This window comes from Ailuropoda melanoleuca, chromosome 4 (genome assembly GCF_002007445.2).
Source record: "Ailuropoda melanoleuca isolate Jingjing chromosome 4, ASM200744v2, whole genome shotgun sequence".
Lineage (NCBI taxonomy): Eukaryota > Metazoa > Chordata > Mammalia > Carnivora > Ursidae > Ailuropoda > Ailuropoda melanoleuca.
The window spans coordinates 120680373-120705674 of NC_048221.1; the positions used below are offsets into that span (position 1 = coordinate 120680373).

The following is a 25302-nucleotide window of genomic DNA, read 5'->3' on the forward strand; positions in this document are numbered from 1 at the left end:
TGGAAAGCATTTTCAAACTTTATTTACAACTGTCACAGTGACAAAAAGTAGTTTGGAAAAAAAAAATGCTAGTTTCTCCCTGAGCCTCAAAAAAGAACAGATAGAAGTTACAGGAGGTTCATCTTACAACAGGCATTTTTACTGAAATACTAGGGTCGGGGTTTTTTTGTTTTTTAATACGATCAGTTAGAAATACACACAAGTTACTTAAAAAAAAAAAAATAGGAAGCCAGACAGGAGCTCAGCCACTTGTCCAAGAGTGGCTGGGTTCCTCCAACAGGATCACTGCTGCAGGTCCTGACCCGAGTTGTCAGCCCCCGGCCTGCCCAGACTCCAAATGGTCATACAAAGGTGTCTAGCGACCAGCAAAATAATAAGTCACCCCCATAAACACACATATACACAAGTAGATTTGTTATGCAGTTTACAAGCACGTTCCCATCACACAGCAAGCCCAGGACAGATGAGAGGGACACAGAAACACAGGATTTTAAAAGGCAAGACCCCATCCACAAAGGGAGGCAGGTGCGGGATGAGAAATGCTGCTGCGCGGGAATGAGGAAGGAGGGAGGATTCTCTGCAGCCCAAAGAACCCGCAGGAGCACAAGACAGACGCCCTGGCTATGCAGGCTGCAGGCCTCGCCCATTCCCAAGGAGCTGGAAGAAGTTATTGCCATCGGTGTGTGTAACACAAGCAGACAACACGGGGAGAGGGAGCGGGGGAGGAGGGGTGAGCGTCAGCTTCCCAGTGCCAAGTCCTGCTGAGATGTCAACTGCACACCCTCATCCTCCTGTCCCAGCTCCCCAGAACCACACTAACCTTGAGGTATTAAATACAGCTCTATACACAAGTTCCAAACTGGGGTCACCCCAGACCCACTGGAGAGCTGCCAGGGTACCTCTGCTGGCCCAGAGCAGCCTCCGAGAGGATCGTGAGCTCACCTGTTGGCCACACACGTGCTGTGAGCTAGAGAAGGTCTGAAGAGTGTGTCCCGCAACCTGCTGCCCCAGAAGGTTCTTCGTTGTAAGAAGCTCTAAGTCCAAGGCTAGCTTTCTCATGCAACTGCACCCTTGCAGGGGACAGGTGGGAGGAGGGGAGGGATGAGGACAAATGCTCGGTGCTCCCTCACCATGCCATCCACCCACCGGCGTCCAGAACACAAGAAGCCTGGGGATCCCACGACACCTTCAGTTTCAAACTTGGTCCCCAGGGTGTTGCATGAGAGCCCTGTTACCCCCATCTGATAGTTCCCAGATCTGGGACCTCCATTAAAGCTCACCTCCCCAACAAGAAACAGAAGAGTCTCCTCTTCTCTCCACTCAACTCCCACCAGAAAATGGGCCAGAGCCCACACTGAAGTGGGTATCAACGCTGGTCAGGCTGGGGACCACCTCTGCCCAACTGCTCTGCCCCGGGGCTGCAGAGGGGATGCTAAGGAGAAGGAGGGCCAGCCTGGTAGAGCCAGAGCTCCATGCCTCAGCTCAGAACACGGCAAACCTGGGAGAGCAGGGGGAAGGGATCTTCGTGTCTGAGCGTCCACCTCAGTCCTCCCACAAGGGTGGGAAGTGCTCCCGCTACTCCCAAAGGGCTGGGGGAGGGCAAAAGGATAAATCAGGAGAGAGAAGCTCAAGAGTGCTGCCTCTTAAGAAAACCTCCAGATTACTGGAGGGTCTGTGAACCAGCCACAGCTGGAGCAGAAGGTAGAGGAGAAGCAGGGTGGAGGCGGCGCAGGGAGTCCTTCTTTCCCACGCTTGCCTCCAGCCGGCTTTGCAGGTGGCCAGTTTCTACTGCTCTTCTTTCCCAGCCTCCCATGAACAGACCAACACAGCTGAAGTAAAGCAAAGGCCGGTGGTGGGCAGGACTGGAGAGAAAGATGAACACGGTGTTTTCTGATGCCCCAGCAGCCGCTGGCAGGCAACTTCCTGGCTGCACTCCTCTGCTCGATGCTTCCTTTCAAACGTGTGTTTTCTCTTCCGTCTCCTATCTCCTGTTTGTTCTCTTACCCTGAATGTTCCTTGCTCACGATGCACATCCCCCGTCCCCCCACCCCCGAACCCACTGGAATCCCACCGCTGCCTCTGGCCTGCGCGGGTTCAGATACCGATCTCGAAGACGCACCACTTCCCCGCACCCCCCACCCCTGCTCTAAGCAGCTTCCTTTCTCAGAAGGCCTTGCAAATTGTCGCAGAGGGCTCCACTGCCCAGCACGTTTCAAAAAAAGAAAAAAGAAAAGAAAAGAAAACCAACTCGGTGATTTGCAGGTGCAAAACGGAAGCCATCATCTGACATGTTCCAAACTATGGTGGCTCACTCCCTTCTTCCATCACAATGGGAAAGAACACAGTTCAGGGACAGATGCTGTCTGCTGTGGCCCCCGAGGGAGTCGACAGGGACTCTATTGCTCCTTGTTGTCTTTCTCTGTCTCTTCACAGTTGTCCTGCTCATCCTCCTGGACCAAGAACTCCTCAGGGGGCCACCGGAGCTCCCCGCTCTCCACCTCGCCCTCCGTGGGCTCCACCACGATGGAGGGCAGGCGGTCCTTGAGCTTGCAGCAACGGTCGAAGTCCGACGGGTCGGGGAAGATCTGAAAGAAAAGCAGAGCGAGTCCCCGGTCACCGGCAGTATAGGGAAAGAGAAACCCCATTCCTTGCACCTGCGCGTGGAGAACTGAGCCCCGCTGAGGGCCAGCACCCGGGCCGGGCTCTCAGGACTCCGGGAGGGAGCCCTAAGGCGGGAGCCAGGGAGCACATTCTGGGGCCACCCAGGAAACTGTCCCTCAGGGGACCTTAATCCTGAAGCTGCAAGTTTTCAGGGCCCTGCCTCTAAATTTGTGTCCTTGCTCTATTCGCACCTTTTGTCTTTCATTTGCAGCTAAAAGAACTTAAAATCATGTGATCCACAGGAAGCCACACCTGCCCACAGCCAGCCCGTTACCCCTGCAGCCCAAAGCAGGCCACGGTCACCTTAGCACTGACTGCCTCCCAGGGTAACGATCCGCGCCCAGTAGGCGCCCGCTCCCAGGTGCTCCACACAAAATCGTTTTGAACCAACAGGCTCGTGCCAAAAAACAGGTGTTGCTAATACTACCTTAAAGACTCTCAGGTCTGAAGAAGGAGGTGGCCCAAACCATACAGCCTGCAAATGAGTGGTGGAGGAATGAGATTCAAACCCAGGTCCGTTTGAGCCCCGGGCCCATGCCCCAATAACACCCCGCCCTTCCCAAAGATGGGTCCTGATCTCACTGCCACTATAAAATCAACGCCACATCAGGGTTGATCAGGGACATTTGCTGGCATGGCCCCCATCACAGGCAAGCCACGAACAGAATTCTAGGCTCCTTTTCCACCTGTCAGGGCTCTTGGCTCCTTGACAGTTCTATCCCGGAAGTCTTTTCAGAGTCCTGTCAATGAGGCTTCTTTTTTTTAAGGCCTACTGTGTGTCCTGCCCAGAGCTGGGAGAAACCCCACACAGGGCCATAAAATCAAGGGCCATGAAGGGCTCTGCGGACTCCCTGTTCGCACACTGCCCTGTGGGCTACAGCTGACCCAATTCTTGGCCCAGCAGCTTAAGTACTTAATCCAACGACGGGCTGCTGGTCCCTAGCCATCCACAGCCCTCGGTGACACACCCGAGAGGCGGAGAGAGGAGCCTCTGTCTGGGACACCGAGGCTCACAGAACACAGACACTGAGAGACACGTGGGACCTTCATGGGCACCTCTTCCAATCTCTCCATTCGGGAGATGAGCAAACCAAGGGCCGGAGGGGTCAAGAGACTGGCTCAAGGTCACACAGCTTAATGGCAAGAGAAAGGAAAGCAAAATCGGGAGTGGGTGGAGACGCACGTTTGCAGAGAGCCTGGGCATTGCCTGAGACAGGCACAGGTCAAGATAGGCGCACAGCAGCAGGCGAGTGTCCTGTATTCTCAGGAAGGGGGAGAAATGCTCTCCTACAGACTCAGGCCTTCCCAGCTCCTGTGGTGCCCATCTCACCACACCCCAGCCCCAAGCAGTGCTGGCTCAGTCACAGACCACGTCCCAGGCCACGTCCCAGGCTATGTGGGGCTTTCAGGAATCATGAGCCTCAACAAAACCTCCCCAATCCCTGCAGACAAGTGATTATTAACCATTTATCCAATAAAGCCCTATTGCTGGGGATTAAGCCTTAAGCCAGCTGCACAACCAGGCATCATTAAAGACTTAACAGGCTCATAAAAAGTATGGTAATGGCAGCCAGGAGGAAAACAAGCCAGAGGAGGGGCTAGACTACGGGCTAAAGGAGGCATGGGGAGAGCGACCCCCACTCCAGGCTTTCTCGTCCTGATGCAGCCGACCCTGCGGTTCCGCCCTGGGACTGTGCTGTCTGATGTGCTGAGCAGGGAGAGGGTCAAGTCATCTATTTGGGCCCCTCCTCACTGCTCCTCAGTGGAGCTGGAGCCCCTCTGTGGGGGTAAAACCCAGGTGCCTTCCACACACGGGCTTTTGGAGTGAGCAAGGGGAAACCCAGCAAGCGGAAAGCACACTACAGTTTGCAAAGCTCTTTCAGCCATCACCTCATTTAGGCCTGACCACGCCCAAGGAGCAGTAAGATCCTGGGCTCTGACGGACACCTGTAAGAGCCAGGATTCAAACCTGGACCTGCTGTTTTCAGGGCCTGTGCCTTTTGAAAAGTGAACGGATGCCCATTTTACAGACTGAAAACTGACCAGGGAGGGTGGACAAGACTGTGGGTTTCAGCTGCCCATCCAGCATAGGTGCCAGGACGAACTCTGGGCACCTCGGTCTAGAAGATGAGCTTCCCCGTCTAGACAGTTGCTCTAAATCTTCAGGACCGAGACAGAGCTATGAAATATCAAAAGGAGATGGACACCTGGCTCAGCACAGACGTGGGCCCTGGGCCCTGCCTCTACCCTCTGACCTACCCGTGATATCCCAGCAACTGGATTCCAACCATGATCACCGGAGCCAAGGAAGAACAAAAGGGACAAGACGCAGCAAGGCCAGCTGCAGGAGGAGGAGCACGCGGTAGTGGAGAGCGTGTGATTTCGTTTCAGGCTGGGAATAGGTCTTTAACAGAAATTGGGGTGGGGGGCGCCTGGGTGGCTCAGTCGGTTAAGCGTCTGCCTTCCATTCGGGTCAGGATCCCAGGGTCCTGGGATCAAGCTCTGCATCGGGCTCCCTGCTCAGCGGGGAGTCTGCTTCTCCCTCTCCCTCTGCTGCTCCCCCTGCTTGTGCTCTCTCCCTCTCTCAAATAAATAAAATCTTTAAAAAAATAAGTAAAATTAGGGGGGAAAGATGTTTAAAAGATGATAGTGGTGACAGAAGAGAAGCCAGGTACATTGGCTAGGCAGAATCTCAATCTTCACAATAATCCTATTAAGTATGTAGGAGTGTGAACCCTATTCTATAGAAGGGGAAACTGAAGCACAGAGAAAGCAAGTGACTTACTCAAGGCCACACAGCTAGGAAGTGGCTGAATGGGGACCTGAACTCAGACCTGTAGGACTTTAAATGAGGTGTTCATTTGATAACATTCTGTACAGCCACAGACCCCAGATGCTGTGTCCTTGATGTCACTTCTGTAACCCTGATCAAGTCCTCTCGACTGCCTGTGACTCAGTTTCTCCTTTTAAAAAGCAAAGCGACTTTCGTGTCTCACTAGATGGGTACAAGTTCTTGGCAAACACAGAGATGATAAAATGCTTTGAGGACATAATGCTGAATTAAAATGGAAATGTCCTCTTTGGAGCTGTTTCAACAGGACGACAGTATGTATTCAATCTCCAAGCAAGAGGCAATACTCACATGGTAATTAAAATAACTCCAAACAATGCCTTTCATACCAGGAGTTGCACAATTAAGTCTTTTAAGTCTTTGGGGGAAGTCTGAGCATGGAACTTCTGATACTGCTCAGTTGCCAGAGAACTTTGCTCCCTGAATTGCTCAAAGCAGGTGCCATTAAAAAAAATTTTTTTTCCTTTACAAAGCCTGCTCACTGCACTTAAAAAAATTCACTATAATAACCCCACCTTTCCATCAAAGATTTTATTTTTTTATCAAATAATGCCAATTTATGCCTCTGAAAATTGTAGCTCTCTCCTAAGACAACACACACCCCGAGCCAATCAGCTGCTCATTTCCTCACATGCAGACAGTAAGCCTTGCAAAGTGTCGCTGAGTCTTCTGCCAGCACAATCTTATCTCCAACAGCTGCTTAAGAGGCTGACCCTACGGAGGTTGAGATTTTTCCACTAAGTCATGCTTTTTAATCATCTAGGCAGCAGAAAAATGAGAGGTTGCAACTGCAGTGTGACGGGGCAGGGAAGGCAGTGGAAAAAAGGACTCAAGTCGGACTTGCCAAGCACATGACAGGTAGGGCTGGGGCAGCAGGCCAGCCTGCCATGCTGTTTGCCTGCAGGACCTGGCAGGGAATCAAGAACTGCCCCTGCTCCAAAGAGAAACTGCTTCTGGTTAAACCTCTTACTCCAGTGTGCCCCTGCACTCTGGACTGGGGAAGGGAAAAAAAAACCCTCTACAGCAAAGACTCCTAGAGGTCCAGAAAGGAAGATAAGAGGCTCTGAGAAGCATTTCCGACCTAACCTCCACAGAGGGCAGGGCAGATCTAGAAGCATCCATCCCCAGCTGTGACTCTCTCAGCCCTGCCCTGCCCTCCTTCTGCCAACACCGGGCTGCGCATCCAGCTACCCAGCTGTCACACTTGGTTGCCAGGTCTGATGGCTTGGATGAAACTCATAGACACCCAGTTTCCTTCCTTTGCAAATGGAGTGAAGTCTTGAAGATCACACGCCCCGCCCCAGCTGGGTCCCGCATGTCCCATGGTGTAGGAACGGCAGGCCTGCAAACTTGGTGCTCGTGACTCTTACAGAGGACACTTCTGCAGCGGCATCCTTTGCCAGGTGGCCTCTAATCCCAACAGGCCCTGACATTTTGGGAACTCACATGGGTTCACTTGAAAGGTCAAAGGAGCTTCAGGATCTTCGATGAGGAAGGAATGGTCTGTGAGATGAACTGTGGATGCCAATACACTGGCATTTCTGGCTCTGTGGATTACAGTTGTCCTTTAGAACTTTCTGTGATAGTGGAAATGTTCTCTAGCTGCACAATCAGTAGCCAGTGGCCACATATGGCTACTGAGCACTTGAAATGAGGCTAAACTGCTAAATTTTCTCTTTTATTAATGTACATTTATCTGATATATGTAAATATAATATGAATTTAAATGTAAATAGTTTCGTGTGGCTAGGGGCCGCTGCATTGGACAGCGCAAACACAATGAGTTAAATATGACGACCCTGAAAACAGGGCTGTCCAGGAAAATGGTCAGGAGGTTTGGTTGATGGGCCAACACGGGCAGCCTCACAGCAGAGATGTCTGGGGTTGGGGGGTGAGGAATTAGTCAGAAGCCTTTTTGCTTAAGTATAAGAGTTGCTGGTCAGTCAGCTCCCATTTCACCCATGGAGGGGGAACCGAAAGGTAGTATCAGATCTCCGAAGGCCTGAAATTTGGGGGCCTAGCTATCAACTGTCTACCTCTAAGCCAGGTGACCTAAACCTCGCTGCCCCTGCAGTGCGGAGAGAAGAGAGATGTCTGGCACCTGGGATGGAAAATGTGAGCAATTCTGGTTGGAGCAGCCCTGCCCTAAATGCACGCATCCCTCAGCCATCATTCCTGACAAACAACTCGAGCTGGCCACAAAGAGGGCGGAGGGCTCAGCAAAGAGCTGAGAGATGCTAATAGGGAAAGTGGACACCGGCGGGAGCAGGAGATGAAAGGTGGCGAACTGGACACACAAAGGGCTCATTACCAGCTCTGCAAGCTGAGACCTCCGGAGAGTGGGCCTCTCGCTCCCCTATGCTGGGCTCTAACAGAAGGATGAGGTGTGCTGGGGTGGGGTGGAGAGGGGAGGTAGGGCAGAGGGCCTGAGGTGAATAACCAGGCAGTCCCCAAGGCACTGAGAGGGATCTGCCCCTGCACACAAAACCATGCCCTGAGCCTCTCCCCGGTCTGGTTCCAGAGGGGGAATAATCAGTCTCAAACCTGCAATGGAAACTCGCCACGCCCACTGGTGGTAGACCAGGAGTCTGAAAGACTGGGCTTTTATTTTGCCACTGTGTCTTATTATCTCTGTGACCTTGCTCAAGTCATTTTAACTTCACTGAGCTTCCATTGCCTCCTGAGTGAAACGAGCAACAGATTTCTACTTTATAGGGTTGTTGGAAGGATGCTGCGTGTTGAGCACCAGCACAGTACCCAAGGGGCTCAAAGCCGTGGTGGCCCATTTCCCTCCTGTCTTCATCTGTAGACTGGGATTAATCCTAATTCCCATCTTATAGGGCTTTGGAGAGAATCAAACACACGTATGTGTGAACATGTTCTTTAAACTTTAAATTCCTAACGATGGTTCTTATTAGGGAAAACTGGGGTCCCCAAGGAGCGTTTAGAGTGAGGGACTAAAAAGTCAACAGTCCCAGTGGCTTGGGCCAGGAGCAAGTGAGCAGCACTCCTGGGCTTGCACTTAACAATTCACCAGGTTCTTTGGAGAAATGGGTTTGACTTCATCACTTCTCTCCCAGTGTTTCTGTTTTTCCAGGGCACAGGTTAGGCCAGGTGGAACAAAAGCCACTGTCTTGTCCAGATGCTGGTCTTCAGTGGAAGCCCCTGCAGCTAGCGATCTGCCCATTACGCACCTCAACACCCCCGCCCCCCACCCCACTGCAGGGGCCTGCTGCCCGGGCCATCAGACCCCTCCTGTCCCTCAGCTTCCCAAAGTCTGGGTTTCTTATGTTTCCTGCAGAGCAACAATGGATTGGCCTTGTGTGTTTATTCCTTCCTAGGAGGGGCTGGTTTCTAACAATGGGCAGATCTCTACCAGCATCCTGCTCTGCCAAGGGCTGAACGAGTGAGTAGCAGCTAATCCAAAGCCGAACCCTGCTTTTTGTCCCCTAACAGTATGTGAAGGCAAGGAATATATATGTTCTTCAAAATACTTGCCTCCTGCTATTTTATCATCATCATCATCATCGCTATTTGCATTTTCCTGACTTTTCAAAGTGAAATGTGGTTAGTAAGAACAGAAAGAATTAGAGCAGATAGCAGAGTAGCTCCTAACCGGATTCAGGGGGGAAGCAGTCTCATCTCCATTCTGATGCCAGTCACCTCATTCTCCATCCCAGGCGCTCTCACTCTGCTTAAATCCCCCCGGCCTGGGGCTCTGGAATATTCACCCCACCCTCTCCTACCCCTCTCTGGTGTCTCTAATCCTAGAGGAGACTTGAGAGATTTAAGGCTTTGTAACAACTGTTGGATCTCCTTCCTTTGGATTAAAGATGCTTAAGCCTCCAGCCCTGAAACTTAAAAGAAAAGGAAATCCTCTAGATAAACACCATCCTTCATAAACATCTCTCAAACACACACCCATCCTGCAGGTCAAGAGTTCCGAGTTCCAATTAATTAGCACTAATTGCGACTGATAACTCTGGGCCCAGTGAGCTGATGGGGCTTTTGGAAGGTTAAAGAACATTTCTCAAAGCTCTCCCGGACAGTGAGAGAAAGAGTGCAGTTACCTGGATAGATGATTTCAAATACCCACATCCTATTGACTATATTACCACTGTCCTTTAGAAAGAAGACATGCCTCCCCGTCACCTTGGGGCCTCTGGGGTTGACAGATCCCTATCTCCATCCTCCTCCACTGGTTCTAGCCAAATGTCCCACAGCCATACCTCCTCTCTCTCAGAAAGCCCAGAATGGCACAGCTGCCATTTCCAACCATTCTCTCATTTTTTGTTTTAGAGACAAAAATCTCGAATGTTTGGCCTAGACCCACAGCCTTCCCAACCTTGTCTGGAGTCCCCTTCCTGACCCCTACCACGTGGCTTTCAAACACATCCCTGCATGGCAACAACTCTTTCAAGTCTCTGAGGACTCCCTTACAGCCCTGCCCTTGGCCTTTGCTCGGCTTTCACTCACCGCCACCTCTGCAGCACACCACCAGGCCGCCCGGCCTGCGTCAGGCTTCACAGTCTCTCCTGATTCTTATGCCCCTGCCCTGGCTCATCCGACCCGTCTACCTTCATCTCCCCGTGCCCTCCGTCAACGAGGTAACATCCTGGGCTCTTCTTCAGATTCAGCTTCCTGGCTTCACCTGTCCATCACAGGCAGAGGATTCCCCAATCTACAGCTGCTCTTCCCCCTTCCCACCTTCTGTGAATCACATCTCCACTTGGATGACATCCATCATCTCCAACTCACCTTGTCCCAAAGTGGAGTCATCCGCTAATAGACCCATTTTTCTTTAAGTTAAAAACATTTTTTTCCCTCCCAAATAGGAAGCCTTGCTTGATCGGAAGTGCTGTAGAAGAGACCTGGAGATTTGAGTTGGTCGAACTGCAGTTCTGATGCTACGACACTAAAACGAATAGCGCTGTATTCCTAGAAGCTGTCTATACTAGCAGGGAGGCGATGGCCCTGCTGTCCACTGATCAGACATATTCTTTCTGTTGGGTCTACAGTAACGTTCTCCAAGCTCAGATCCCAAGGTCCTTTCATGGAAGAAGTGTCCACAGAGTTAAAACACTTCCTTTTTGTTTTTTTTTAAAGATTTTATTTATTTATGTGACAGAGAGAGACAGCCAGCAAGAGAGGGAACACAAGCAGGGGGAGTGGGAGAGGAAGAGGCAGGCTCCCAGCAGAGAAGCCCAATGTGAGACTCGATCCCGGATGCCGGGATCACGCCCTGAGCCAAAGGCAGACGCTTAACGACTGCGCTACCCAGGCGCCCCCATAAAATACTTCCTTAATAATACGAAAATGTTATTTGCCTCTCTCCCTGTGTTGACACTCACACGATGGCATCGCAGCACGGGGGGTGACACCGCTGGCACCTTGGCAAGAATTAATGAATGCAGCAGCAGCAAACTGTACTTGTGGTCATTACATTCTTTACCACCTCACACTCACAAAAAAATAAATAAGACCTAATATCCTTGATAAAAGCAGTCAAAATGAATTTTTATTAAATACTGACTCTTAAGTACATGTTGTTTTAGTACTGTACGTTAAAGTGGAAAGCAGGCAGACAGCACTCTGCTGCATCTCACAGTGCAACGGTCATCTCTAGAAAAGCACTCGTGACGGAGTTACCAGCTGAACTAGCCACTTTTCACGGGGAACACTGTTTTTACTTGAAAAACGTGACTACCCAACAAACCACGGTTGTTTTGACTTCGGTGTTTGGGGGACACGTCCTCAAAAGTGAACAAAACAAGCACGTCACTTCGTGGAAAATGACTAACAATATTTGTTCCCAATGATAAAAATCAAACTTTCTAGCATAAATCGTATCAGCCACCATAAACTGGTCTGCTCCCTAATACTTGAAGGCCTTCTGATAAGACTGGTAAAGACATGAATACATGTGACTTTCTGATGTTTTATGATGCGATTGTCCATATTTGAAGATCTGTCTTACTCAGTGAATGTGTATGTTCCAAATGATCAATGCACCACATTACAAAACCAAACGTGGGAAAAGGACTCATTTGAAGTGCCAGACAGACTGCTGGATTTGAACGGAAGAGCACAGAAACCTCACTGATAAGGTTTCTGATGCCGCACTGCTGCCGACATTTAAGAAACTACCACTTGTTGAGTTTTGGTGAAATAGCAAAGAAAAATAACTGAATAAGGCTATGAAGATATTTCTTCCTTTTCTTAACTTTTCTAACAGATCTTGCATGGGCCAGATTGTCTTCATTTACTTCAACCCACACATATGGCAACAAATTGAATGCCGAAGCAGATAAGAGAGTCTAGCCATTTTCTATTAAGCCAGATATTAAACAGATTTGCAAAAAAAAAAAAAAATGTGAAACAATGCCTTTCTTCTCACTAAACTTTGGTTTGGGCCTGGTTTTGAAAATGTATTTATCTTTATTAAAAACTGTTATTTATATTAACATGTAATGGTTTTACTGTTATTTTAAAGGAATTAAAACATGAAAATTTTAAACACTCTGTTTTGATATCAAAGGACATAACAAAATAAACAAATATCTGGGGGGGGGGGTCCTAAATAATTTTTAAGAATGTGAAAGGGGCTTAGATCAAAACACTTGAGAACTGCTGGCCTAGAGAAAAAAACACCCACCATAGGATGACTACATGATGTCAAGGTTGAAGGAAGGTATGTTTTAAAATTGGAAAAGATTTGAGAGGAACGTAAAGTTGCGTTCAAACAGCTAGAAGGCTGACATGAAGGAAAGAGCAGATATTTTAAACTCCAGTGAGTGGATCTAGGATCAGGATGGAGGATTTCACCTCATTATGCAACATTCTTAAAAAAAAAAATGACAGAATCCGCTCTCTCCCATATAGATGCGGAAATTGAGGCCAAAAGACGTGATGTTTCCTGAGGTGACAGAGGTAGGAGCAAAGCCAAGATGAGAAACCAGTTATCCAGATTCGTAGCCCATAATCCCATGTGCTGAGAGGTTACATGTAAAGAACACCTAAGTGACCCGATGCCACACTGCTGTCACGCGCATTCCCACATCTGAGACGCTCTAGGGCCAGTGGGAGTCCACCTGTTTGTCCACTCTCTAAAAGAATCTGGAAAACTCCGTGTCCTTCCACGTGTTTTTAAACTGATATCTAAAACTTCTGGTATATTACAAACATTAACATTTTAAAATAAAACTTTTATACCACTCTTTTACGCAATGCCTTATAAATACCAAAGCAACTTGGTATATCAACCATCCCCCATTAAAAAAACCCTAAACAGAGCGCCTGGGTGGCTGACTCAGTTAAGCTGACTCAGTTAAGCGTCTGCCTTCGGGCCAGGTCCTGATCCCAGGGCACTGGGATCAAGTCCCACATCGGGCTCCCTGCTCTTTGGGGAGTCTGCTTCTCCCTCTGCCCCGCCCCACACTTGTTCTCTCTCTAATAAATAATAAATAAAATCTTTAATAAAAAAATTAAAAACTCATAAACAAGTTCTAAAATTGTATTCTTTTCTCGGCTTGAAACGGTATCTCCACCCTACTGTTCCATAGAATTTTAACATAATAAGCTTTTAGTCATTAGCTTTTTTCATACTTCTCTGCAATAAAGAGATGTATTTATGTACATAAATGGACAGTTACTATTTTTATGTCAAATGACCCTAAGGCCTGTTAGCAACAACGACAACAACAACAAATCTGGATTGGCTCGTGGCAGCTACGTATGTAACTGATCAATGAACATACCCCAAGTCACTGTTACACACAAAAGTAATCTTTCTTATTGGTTTCTTAATGTGACAGGTAGGCGGGATTAACAGAGCTTCTTAGGCAGCAACATTTCAAAAGGCCCATTTGTTTGATGCCCCTTTGATTTCTATACCCCGGGGGAAAGTCACCTTAAAAGACTCAGGAGGGCAAGAAGCAGGTCCTTCTCTTACAAAGGGGGAGGAGGGCAAGCTCGACAGGAAGGTAGGCAAAGCAACTGGTGAAGCCCGGCTTCAGTTAATGCGAATTTTAGAAAAGCAACAACAAGGAAGCCGAAGACGGGGAACCAGGTGTCCCGAAAAAGCTCTCTGCTGTCACATCCCTTGGAAAGTTTCCATGAACCCCAGGGGCGACTGTCCTCTGATTCTAACACTTCGTTAAAACATCAAGCGGTATATACGCGGAGCATTATTAAGAAGTAATTTGGCAGGAGAACCTCTAATATTCGGCTGCCAAGGACAACAGCCAGGAAGGATCCTAAGGCTTCAAGTGCCACATGTGAGGGGCAAATGAGCAAAGAAATACGGAAATCGTGATTTAGTGTTAGCTGATCTTTAAGAATGCTTTCATCTAAGAGGATACAAGAGTCGAAGACAAGAAATTCCTTCATGATAACGATCGTGATCCAGCCTCAGGAAGCTGGACACCACGGTAATTACTCCTCCATTTCCACGTACACAGTACAGCTCAATTATCTTTTTCCTTGACTCGTTTAAAACATATAAAAATGACACTCTATATCACTACATAGATGGAAAACTAGTATTATTTGTCATAGGTAGTAACCACAAAAATATACCACCATTACTAAAATGTGTAACACCTGAACTGACTTTGTAAACCGCCGGGAGTCTGTGGACCCTACTGGAACATTGGCTTGGGCTGTTTACTTGTTAGGAAGAACCTGGGGCTTGCACAGTTGTTGGGTAAAAGGCCCTGAGCTCTGGGCCCAAAACTTCTGTTATGTTCAGATCTACTTCAAAGAGCCCAGTCCATCCTGGATTCCAGGGAAGCAATATTTCTAAACCATGACTGTTGCACAAGCCAGACCTGGAACCCCAGGAGATCAAGATGGCTTAGGGGACTCCATGTGCATCTGTCTAAACTTCATGGGTGTCTAGGCAGAGGTGACTTCACTGGTCTTCCTCAAGGTCACATGGTGCTCCAATGTCATTAACAGAATAAAGGAGACAAGTAGGGCAATCACTAACCCATGTGCACCTGCTATCCAGAGTGTGTCATTATACCCACGAAGGGACAAAAACATCACCAGCTATTTTGCAGTGCTGGCTAAATGTTGCCTGAACATCATTAGTTATCCTCTCTGCTCAAAATAAGCAATTAACAAACCAGAGATGTACAACATCTCCTAAACGCTCTGAAATAAACCAAACACCTTTCTGACTCTAGCCACAGCACTCTCACGATCTCATCTCTGTAGCTTTCACGCCCCTGAAATGCTATGTGCTGGAGCTCTCCATGCCAGGAACTGCTATTGGGTAAAGTCTTCTGTTTGTTTTCTGTCTTTAAGGTAATATATAATCAGGAGGCTTAATGAGGTTGAATCTCTTTGAATTAGTCACTGTACTTCCAAGAATTTACTCCAAGGAAAGAAATCAGGTCTGAGCAGAGATTTATGTAAGATGATGTTCAGAGCAGTGTTCTTTTGTAGGAACAAAATATGCCACAACCTAAATATTCAAATTCATGTAACAAAATGAAATGCCTTTTTACAAAAGACAGACAAATGGACATGGTCACAAAATTATAGTCAGTGGAAAAAAATTCACTAGTGCATATACGTATTTATCCCAGTTTTATATTTGTAAACATAAATGCATACAAAATACTAGAAGTAAACATACCAAAATGCTTCAGTGATGGAAATATGGGTGGGTTTTATTGTATTTTAAATTCTTCTGAATTTCTGAAAGGAGTATTACCTTTATAGCTATAACACACATACACTCACACACACACACGTAACAACTTTTGACTTAGAAACTCTGTCCTAAGACTCTACTCTGAGGAAATTGTATCAACTATGGACGAAGACTGATATACAAAGTTATATATAAATTATCACATTATTTATAAGAGGAAAAATGTATATAATCTAACAGTTTTCAACAACTGGAGAATGGCAAAAAGAGTCACGTCGCAACTTTAGGACCTACTATTGTATGCTTATTAAAAATGCTAACTTTGAAGCATTTTTAAGATAAGTTGAAATGATGTGATGCTGATGACTTACACTCTGTTAAGTAAAAAAAGCAGAACACAACTCTGTGATTTTGGCTTGGTGAAAATATTAAGTGCCCCGGAAAAGGGAAAAGATGCTAAAATGTGCACGCCATGACTTGGGCATGGTGAGATTATGGTGATTTAAAAAACAAAAAGGTTAAAGAAAATTAAGTCAAGGATGCTTCTCAAATCCCGGGTGGACGAGTGTTCTACAAAGTAAAGGCGGGAGGTGAGTTCAAGGTATACTATTAATTCTGTGTGGGAACCACCTTCAGATTCAAGTTAGGATAAGGTCAGACCTAGAAACTAACCACCTCTGAATTGAGATTGGTTGAATGCCCTTCGTGCTCAGGCCAATTCTGCTTTGGGTGAGAGATCCAGAACCTTCCTTCCCAGTGGTTCCAATAAAATTTGTGGCTGAGAAGCAAGTAGTCAATGCTGCTTCGGCTAAATGCCTGGGTACCTCTTCTCTACAGTTTACCTAAAAAAGGAGCTTCTGACAGTGCAAGGCAGCTAATTCCAGCCGTCAGGCAGCCAAAGGTGCTCCCAAATTCAAAATGCGAGCTGAACAACAGACTGGAGAAACTTCTGGCAAATTTTAGGGTTTTTTTCCAAGACAGGTCTGTGCAATAAGGGGCCTCCCCCAGCTGAGGAATGAAGCAGCAGAGACAGGACCTGATCTGCTGATCGAGAATCCTCCTGGGGTGGGCTCAGGGACAAGGGAAGGGCAGGCGGTAAGGCCAGTGGTAGCAGGGGTGGTCCACCATCTCTGAGCTGGAAAGGAACGAACGCCTGACAACTCTGAGCCCCATGTGAGTGAGGGCCTGTCTTCATAGTCTCTGGGGATTATTTCAGGACTTGAACCTGAAAGATCATTTCAGGACATTCACTAGACACCCAGGAATAGCTCTTGGCTCCGGTCACAAGATTAGCCACCCAAACTCATCCCTTTCCCCAACAGTACAATCCTCCTTTCTGCTCAGCTTGGAAGGCTGGGCTGATGTCAAGAAGACGCTGATCCTATAAAAATCTATGCTGTGGCCTGGCCACCGTAGAGGGATAGTTCTCGGGGCAGGAAAGGGAGAGGGGAAGGGTCCCATCGATCACTCAGCACTCACTGTGCAGCTCTGGGCAGGACACGGGGGCTGGCGTGGCAGGGACGGAGAGCAGACTAAGTCACAGCCCCGGCTCCGGGCAGAGAGACACACCACCATTGGGGAGGCGTCAGGCCTAACACAGGCCCTTTGAGAGAAGGCTGGGCTGCTCCGTTCTAGCATGCAACACGTTGGCCAGGAAAGTGAAGAAAGCTTGTTCTCTCCCTGGCCCTGCGACAGACTCACTGTTGTGACCACGCGTGTGCGCTGGGGTGGGGGTGGGGGTGTTCCCCAGCGAGACAATTCCAGCCTTCTGCAGGCCCTCACCCCGGGGGCATTCCAAAACAGTGAACACGATGTTTGTGTCAAGGCTTTGGGCCTAAGAAGAAAGGTGCCGGGTCCCCCGTACAAAGCAGAGTTGATCTGCACGACGTAGGCACTGACTCAAAAACAGGCAGCATGTGTAGACACAAACCGCTCAGAAACAAGGTGCTCCCTGGGCTTTGGCCCCAGGTGGCCTGAACTGCCTGTTCTTTTTGTTTTTTGTTTGTTTTTTTTTAAAAGATTGTATTTATTTATTTGAAAGAGAGAGCCAGCCAGCGAGAGAGGGAACACAAGCAGGGGGAGTGGGAGAGGGAGAAGCAGGCCTCCCAGCAGAGCAGGGAGCCCAATGTAGGGCTCGATCCCAGGACTCTGGGATCACGCCCTGAGCCGGAGGCAAACGCTTAACGACTGAGCCACCCAGGCGCCCCCCAAACTGCCTGCTTTGCCTGTTGTAGCAAGGAGGGAGCGGAGTGGGCGGGGAGAGGAGAAGGAACACTTGCTGTGATCCCAGTAACGTGTCGCGTCCACAGCTGGACATGTCCTGCCAAACGCTCTGCAACCTTAGCTTTATTTCCCTCCAGGGACAACTGAGGCTTTTTAGGTCTGGTGTTGTGAAAGATCATTTCCCAGTGACCACGGGGCTTCCACAAGGCCGTGCAGCAGGGCCTCCGAAACTCTTGAGAACGTGTGGGGTACCACACCTGGAGGTCACCACGGGGAGGAAGGGACAGAGGCAGTGGCCGGGTTCCACCTGGAATGGCCTCCTGAGCAGGGCTTGTGGGGGACAGAGGCAGGGACCACGAGGAGCTTGAACTTCTCTGAGGGCTGAACCCGGGGAGGAAGCTCAACCCATCATGTATTTATTTCAACACGTGCACTTGCACAGGTGGGAACACACAGGGGAGCCAGGCTCGGAGGCTGTTTCTAAAGTAAGGCTCCACTTTCTCTGCAGAGAAGGCTTCTGAACCGCTGCCTGACTTCAGACGTTAACCCAAGCCTGTTCACTGAGACAGGACTTGCTGCTCCTGATAACGGGAGGCAGTGGGAGGGAGGTGGGGGGAGTCCGCTGCTGTTGGGTCCCGCAGATAGAGGAGACTGGGAGATGCCGTCCAGGGAGAGGCAAGCTCTCAGCCAGCCTGGGGCTTACCGCGCGCCCCCCCCCCCCCCCCCCCCCCCCCGAGCTACAACTCAGGCTCTCAGGTTGCAAGAAGCAAACGACAGAACGGTGGCAAGAGGTCAGCCCCCCCCCCACTCTCCCTCCTCCCTGTAGTGCAAAAGCCAGGCTCTCCCTCCCTCTGGTCTTAGGAAGGGAAGGGGAGGATGCAGGGAAGTCCTGAGCTCTGTGGATCAAAGGGAAGGCACAGGACACGGAAGACTGCGGTGTGTGAAGAGCGAGCTCCTTCTGGCTTACAGCGCATCCTCCCCGGCTTCCCTGAGGAGAGCCCGCTGCCTGTCGGACTGCTGGATGGACGTCAGGTGCCAGGAGTATGTGACGGAGAACAGCAGCGGGATACAAGGGGAGCCAGTCAGAGACATGAGAGCTGATCAGAAAGTAATTTAAAGAGCCCAGGGAAGGACAGAGCTATCAGATCTTGGTCCAGATGCTAGAGAAGGGGCAATTTTAAATGAAAACCAAGCAGCCAGACCTCTCTCTAGAACTTAGTGAGGGCAGTAAGACTGAAGAAGCCTCAGCAAGCCATGCTGGGGGCAAGTCAGGCAGCAAGGCCAGAATCCCAAGAGCCCTTGCGTCGGGGCAATGCCAGTGTCCACAGACAAATGCTCAGGACCCTTCCCCACGCAGGACCGAGGCCAGGTCAGCTGCGGCATGAAAGGAGACCCCGTCAGACAGGCATTCCAAAGTGCTACACGCTTACAGCCCCTGCAGCCAACAGAGGGCCCCTTGAGGCAGCCAATGACCTGCTCCCTAGGGTGGGGGCAAGTAAGAAGGTGTAGGCGGCAGACATTCCAGTGCCACAGGTGGGGCATTGTGCAAGGCCCATGGATGCAGTGAGGCCAGGCAGCTGCAGCCATCGGGGACCTAAATGTCCTCATGGGGACCCTCCCACTCAGTCCCCATGAACCGGCTGCTCCCTGCAGCCTGCCTAGAATGTACTCACACTTTCGAGTAACCATTTACTCACCCGCCCAGCAAGGTGCCATAATTCATGCCAAGTGGGTAGGCAGACATGGAGTTCCCATATCGAGCAGACTCTCTAAATGAATGGTAAGATGGAACAAGGCGCTGCTCTGTAGATTTTTAGAGAGGCTCACAAAACGACACTAACTCCTAAGCACGGAAGGTAGGGCTTACCTGAATTTTTCAGGGGATAAAGATATTTATCCGAAGCCTTGGTAGGCATGAGCTCAGGAGACCCTTTAAAAACCCTAAGTAGAAGTGAAGACGGCTAGCTTTCAGACCAGGAGACTCAACCTCACCGAAACCACCACCACTCACTTGGCACCTGCTGTGGAAAGGCCTGGAGCCAGCGTGCAGCTTGGGCTGGGGAGGCTGACGGGCACAAAGAGGGAAAGAAGGCATCCCCTGCCCTCGGAGACTTGGGCAGGACCCATATCCTCAAAGCGCCAGGCAGCACCGTTTCACAGCACAAATGCCACAGGTGTGGAAAGAAGAAAGAGGTCACATCTGGGGCAGAGAAATTAGGAAAGCTTCAATCTCGGGTAGGTCTGAAAGGCGGGAGAATGATGGACGGAAGTCCAGCATGCCTATCTATTTTATGACCTTGTCTCAAGGTCAAATCACAAGCCTGAGATTCTATTTCATCTGCCAAGTCGGGATTGATGTCTCCTTCCCACTTTCAGTTCCTTGGAAAAGCAGGGCCTGGTAAAAGCCATGTACTATTATTACCCTCAGGAAGGATGCCAAGAACAGAGTTCTGAGATGTACCGCCCCAGATCAGAGCCCAGCCGGAGCATGCACAGCGGACTGGCTTTGCCAGTGCAGTCCCAGCCAGTCCCCGGAGCTCTGGTGGGAATGTGTTTAATTGCATGACACTAGCTCTGAATAGGCCCAGAGGATATTGGTCGTATGACAACTGTCACATCAGCTGGCTGTAGAGCCCTGCAGCTGGCATAAACAGCGGCAGGCCAGGGGGGTATCTGGGCGTGCAAGAAAACGTGATTAGAGATGGAGGTGCTCTCTCAGTCCTAATATTCTTTCAGCGCCCAGCCCCAGTCTGACCGGCCAAGCCTTCTCGTGGCCATCCATACCTGGACTGACCATGGCTTTGCGTCGCTGCCCCGGACTGCCTGTATTCCAGGTATTATGCCCATGTTGCTTTCCCATGGGAGCCCTGGGCCCTCTGTAGAGCACCTACCACAGCAAGTGCATACAGCAAGTGCATACAGCAAGTGCCCAGGAAAAATGATGCTCTCCCCTTTTTCTTCCTCAGGCAATCAGAGGACCTTTCTGAAAGCTGGTGACAAGAGTGCTTTGAAGTTCCAGGTAAGATACTTTGGAAGTGGACAGTGGCCCCCCCCCTCCCCAGGCAGCAGGAACAGATTTCCTGAGGGGCCGTGGGAACCGGGCTGTCAGGCCAGCACCACTGGGAGAGAGTTAGGGCCCTTTCCTCAGGCGGCATCATGACATCTTGGGAGCCCAGAGGTGATATGATTTTCCACCGGCCGCTGCAAGCCCAATTCAGCCTTCCTCCCCCAGCGCTGCAGCCCGATCTGCCCCCTTCACCTGTCCTGGCCCTCGTTCCGGCAGGGAGGCCCGAGGGTGGAGACAGCAGCCCTGTAGGATGTGGCCCCTCGATCCTGGGACATGTTCAAAGGAGAATATAAAAAGTGTACACAAGACCTACTGACGACTGTGTCTGGAAGGGTTCTGCGATGGAACGCTAAACCCAGAGCTGAGAGAAAATCTCACCTGTAACCACAAAGAGATTCAGTCTGATTCAGTGCCTTGGAAACCGGTATCCAAAAACACCCTCGCTGGTGGGCCAGGAAAGTTCTACCCTCCCACAGACTGTGGGGCCTTTGATGGTCCCTCTCAGACCCACTCTGGGGGTGGAGGGTAGAAAACCAACCAGGAAAGGGTATTCCCCCTCACTTCCCTCATCGCCTCAGGCTACATGAATACTTCTTTCCAGCTGGCTAAAGGGGCTTGGCCAGACCCTGACACCCAACAAAGGGACCTTCTTGAGCCTCCCAGTCTGAGGCGACTCTGCTGTCACCTACCAAGTTACCTTACCGAACTTAGCTTTCATCTCAGCTCTCTGATCAACCCCTCCCCCATCACATGCCCGCAGCTATTTGTTTCTTCCTTTACAGAATAAATGCCCTGGAATGGTTCTACAGAACGACTACCAGCCCGAGCAAGTCTGGAGTCTGGTCAAGAACCAGCTCGAGGGACAGACCCGTGACATAGCAGAAGATCAAGGCTTTGGAGTTTGGGGGTACTACAGTCTGAGCCTGTTTCTTCATCCGTTAAACGGAGCAGGAATTCCCGCCTCAGAGCTATGGTCAAGAGTCCATGAGGAACATCTGTAAAGGGCACAGCTCAGAGCAGACGCTCAGTTCGTATCTGCCCAATGCGTCCATCACACCCCATGCATCCTCCCCAGGCCAAGCACTGCAGGCACACAACTTCCCTAGCTCCAAGGTCTTCCCTGAAAAATAGACTCCTTCCTCTCCCACATGTCATAACCTCGGAACTCTCCTTGGAAATAGGACAACAGCTCCCGACGCCAGAGACCCCGAGATGCTGCGCAGCCAGCTGGGGGCAGCAGGCGAGTGCCTAGCCGCTGAGCAAGATCACTGTGTGAACAATCTGAAGATCACACCCAGGGCACTTTTTGAGGTCCTCATGGATTCTGGATCCTTCACGCAGGATGATCTCTAATCTAGGTGCCAGGAATCACATCCCTGAGATAGCTTGCCTTTGAGGAAAGGTCTCCTCAGTTCTAAGCACTTTGCACATTAACTCTGTTGGCCTCCGTGGGTCAACCATCCACCTGACACAGATGCCGCTGCACCAGATCCCCTTTCCCCACAAGCTACCCTTCATGGGATGTTTCCACTGCCCAAGGCATGGCTGTGAAGGCAAGTGCTGGTCTAAACTGCACAAATCACGTCTCCCCTTGCTGCTGCGAATGTGAGAGTCCACAGCAGCCAGGATGGCTAATGAATGACATCGGCTCACGCCTGCTGACCCCTCACTGTGTCCCGGGCACCGTGAATGCCTTCTACACAGCATCTCATCAAGTCGAACCTTTACCAAAGGACTACTGCTACCCCGTTTTACAGATGAAGAAACTGAGGCTTACTGGCATGAGGGGACTTCCCCAAGGTCACAGAGCTGTTCCAAGTGGCACTGGGACACAGAACCGCAGCTGCCTCCAACCCCAGCAAGAGTCTCTGAAGAGCCAGAAGGAACCCAGGACGGACTCACCTGGTAGGAAAGGCCATCCTTTCGGGGGTTGAGGCCAATCTCCTCCATGGATGGGGTGTTCATCATTACTTCAGTCATCTCGGCAGATCTCAGATAGTCGGGGCTGCCAAGAAACCCAGACCAAAAGTCAACAAACACACGCACTCTCACATTCCTATCCTTGGTGCTTTCTGCTGTTAGGTCAGGGGACTGTCTGGAGGCAGGATGAGAGGTGTTCAAAACAGAACTCACAGAAAAACAAGCTCACACCCTGAGGAAGTGCCTTACAAGCCCGGGGAATCAGGGCTCTCAACCCCAACCAACAAAGCCTGAAACAGCCTGAAAACTTCTCTGGCAAACCTCTCTTCCCTCCTCTCCTGTACAAGTCCCCACTGGCACAGAGCAACTCTGGATTTTCTTTTTAAGTGACAGAACTAGAAAAAACCAAAACAGTAGGTAGCTGAGTCCATCTGTCTATATTAAAACCAATTCAACCCATCTCTAGGGGAACTGCATATTATTATTACATAAAGATAACAGGTCAACCTCAGGGAAACCAAGTCCAATAATGCTGCTTTCCCAAATTCCTCTCTCTCTCTCTGGTGTTCCTTTTTGCAAAATGTCCCACTTAAAGCCCCAAGGGGTCAGCTTTCTGCAAGCTTCACATCTGCCATCCAACCCCCTTCTCTAGTCCAGCCACAGCAGCTGCAAGCTCACAGCTTGAAAAACATCCCCTGGATTAAAAGCCTTAAGGATGCCCGGACTCTGATTGCAAAGGAAATTTCCAGAGGGGCCAAGCTGGCCCACCAATGGCTGACATGTGAAAGTGCTTTGTACTTTGTAAGCAGGATACAAATGTTCCATTATCCTCACACAAAAAACGGGCACGTACAGGGTCCCGAATGCATAATGCCAAACAGTACATACCAGAGTCGGTGTACTCCCTACCCGACACCCAGTATTCCCCGTCATGCCTTTACACACAGTTACCAAAGGGGGGGGGTGGGCAAGGCTTTAGACAGACTGATCTAAGGAAACAGAGGTTTCCTTAGATTCTTCTTCATCTCATGATTACTACACAGAGTAGAAATAGCATTGGATTTGGAAACAGAAGCATGAGGTCCGGTCCAAGCTCTGCCACTCAAAACCTGTGTGATCTTAACAAGTAATATAACCTCTCTGAGCCACAGGTGCCCTGTTTCTAACCATGATGCTAATGCATATATCACAGTTCCGCTAAATGGCTCATCTCTGGGGTGGAAAAACCATTGCAAGCTATAAAGTGCTAATCAACTATGAAATAATTCCCAATTGTTTTATTTCCCTTAATTTCTCAGGGGATAATAACCCTGATGGGCCCTAACACCCACCTTGGCAAGTTTTGAGTGGCCAGGCACACAGAGCCTCCAGTAGCCTTCGAAGTCTCACCCGCATGGCACCTGGCTGCTCGCACACCAGGGAGGTGGGAGGGAAGGGACGCCCCGAAGGAGGGGGTACGCAAGCCTCACGGGTGGGGGAATTTTTACTTTGTTCTGAGAGTTCATTTCTCTAAACAGAGCCAGGGTGGGGGAGGAGAGACAGAAGATGCTGGGCTTCCGGGCAAGGGTTAGGGTTAGAAAGTGGGGGGGACTCCAAAGGCAGATTCATCCCGGGTCATGGAAAGGCTGCTGCCGACCCCCAAAGAAACGGGCCAGAAGAGTGCCCACGGGGTTCTCGCCAGGCTCTTCGCCTGGTGTAGGGGCGCTCGCTCCTCGCTCCGGGCTGTGGCGCGGGCCCCAAAAGTTGAAGCGAGAAGCACGAACTTTCCGGTTCCTGGGCTGAGCAGGACGGCGCGGAGCTGGAACCCGCGGGTCCGGCCCGCCGCGCCCGCACCTGAGGGCGCCCTCCCGCGCCGCCAGTGCTCCCCCCCACCCCCCCGCCACGGCCGCTCCTCCTCTTCCCGGGCGCAGGAAGGAAGCGGCAGCCGGGGGCCTCGCTCCGCAACCAGCGAACGCCCGCGGTGCATCCCTCCCGGCCCAGATCCCGGGTCCGTGCGAACCTCCTCCGCCCCCGGCCCGGCCCCGGATTCTTCCAGCCCCGCCGGCGAGGGCGGCTCCCCGGCCCCACAAAGGCGCATCGGGTTTTATGGGTAATGGAGAGGAATGAGATCGAGAGGGTGCAGCGTGTGCTGGAGCTGCTGCTTGAGGCTTTAATCGGGTTCCGTGTGGGGACAGCGTTTTTCCCCACCCCTCGAAGCTCTGCAAAAACCGCCGCTGCACCAGCTCAGCCCCGCTGCCGCCGGCCTCGACGCCGAGACTTGCATGCAAACAAAAAGAAAAAGGGGAGGGGCCGGGGGAGAGCAGGAGCCCCCTGCGCCAGCCCGGGCGCGTGCCTCCTGCAGCCCTCCGCATTGGGGGTTTTATTAGCGGGATTCAGGCTTGATCCCTGGTTCTCCCCCCACCCCACCAGCAACACATACACACCCTCCCAGCCGTGACTTAAGTGAGGGCTTCGAGTTCACTCCCTTTGTCTGGATGCTCTCAGCACCACTTCCCCCCACCCCCACCTTTGCAACCTTGACGTTGACTCCTGCACGGGCTGGGGCGGCGGGTGAGTGCCGGCGTCAGGGCCGCCTGCTGCCCTCGCACCCGAGCCCGCAGGAGCAGGCGCCCGGGCCCCGCAGCCATGGCCGCGAGACGGATGCCCGCCGAGGGCGCAGGATACTCACCAGTGAATGGGGAAATATACAGACATGAAGTCCTAGGGGAGGCTGACCCACGCCCTTGTGATTTAAAAACGGTCACTGCGTCCCGAGTAAGGATGTCAGGAGCGCAGACAGGCGCGGCAGGCGGCGGAATGCGGGCACTAGGCGTTCGCCGGTCCGCCTTCCGGAGACAGCCCCACTGCCAGCTGCGTCGGCAGAGCGCACGGAGCTCTCGGTTCTCCACCGAGCTCGCGGCCCCACAAAGAGCCCGGGAA

The 25302-nt window shown here is 50.7% G+C and overlaps 1 protein-coding gene across 2 annotated transcripts; it reads right to left on the reverse strand.

Moving 5' to 3' along the window:
- LBH (LBH regulator of WNT signaling pathway) lies at positions 1-25302 on the reverse strand. 2 transcript variants are annotated; one of them, XM_002927733.4, is made up of 3 exons: positions 25052-25302; positions 22366-22468; positions 1-2585 (listed from the first exon to the last, which is right to left on the reverse strand). In XM_002927733.4, exons 1-3 carry the CDS (start codon positions 25075-25077, stop codon positions 2397-2399), a joined length of 318 nt encoding a protein of 105 aa, XP_002927779.1. In that variant the 5' UTR covers positions 25078-25302; the 3' UTR covers positions 1-2396. The 2 variants fall into 2 exon arrangements, with proteins under 2 accessions (XP_002927779.1, XP_034515591.1); XM_034659700.1 differs by lacking the exon at positions 25052-25302 and adding an exon at positions 23715-23854.

Coding starts and splice junctions, on each gene's coding strand:
- LBH (XM_002927733.4), bottom strand. CDS start 25,077: ATGTCTGTATATTTCCCCATTCACTG. Junction 22,469..25,051: donor GTATATTTCCCCATTCACTG/GTGAGTATCCTG, acceptor GTTTCTTGGCAG/CCCCGACTATCTGAGATCTG. Junction 2,586..22,365: donor AGGATGGCCTTTCCTACCAG/GTGAGTCCGTCC, acceptor CTTTTCTTTCAG/ATCTTCCCCGACCCGTCGGA.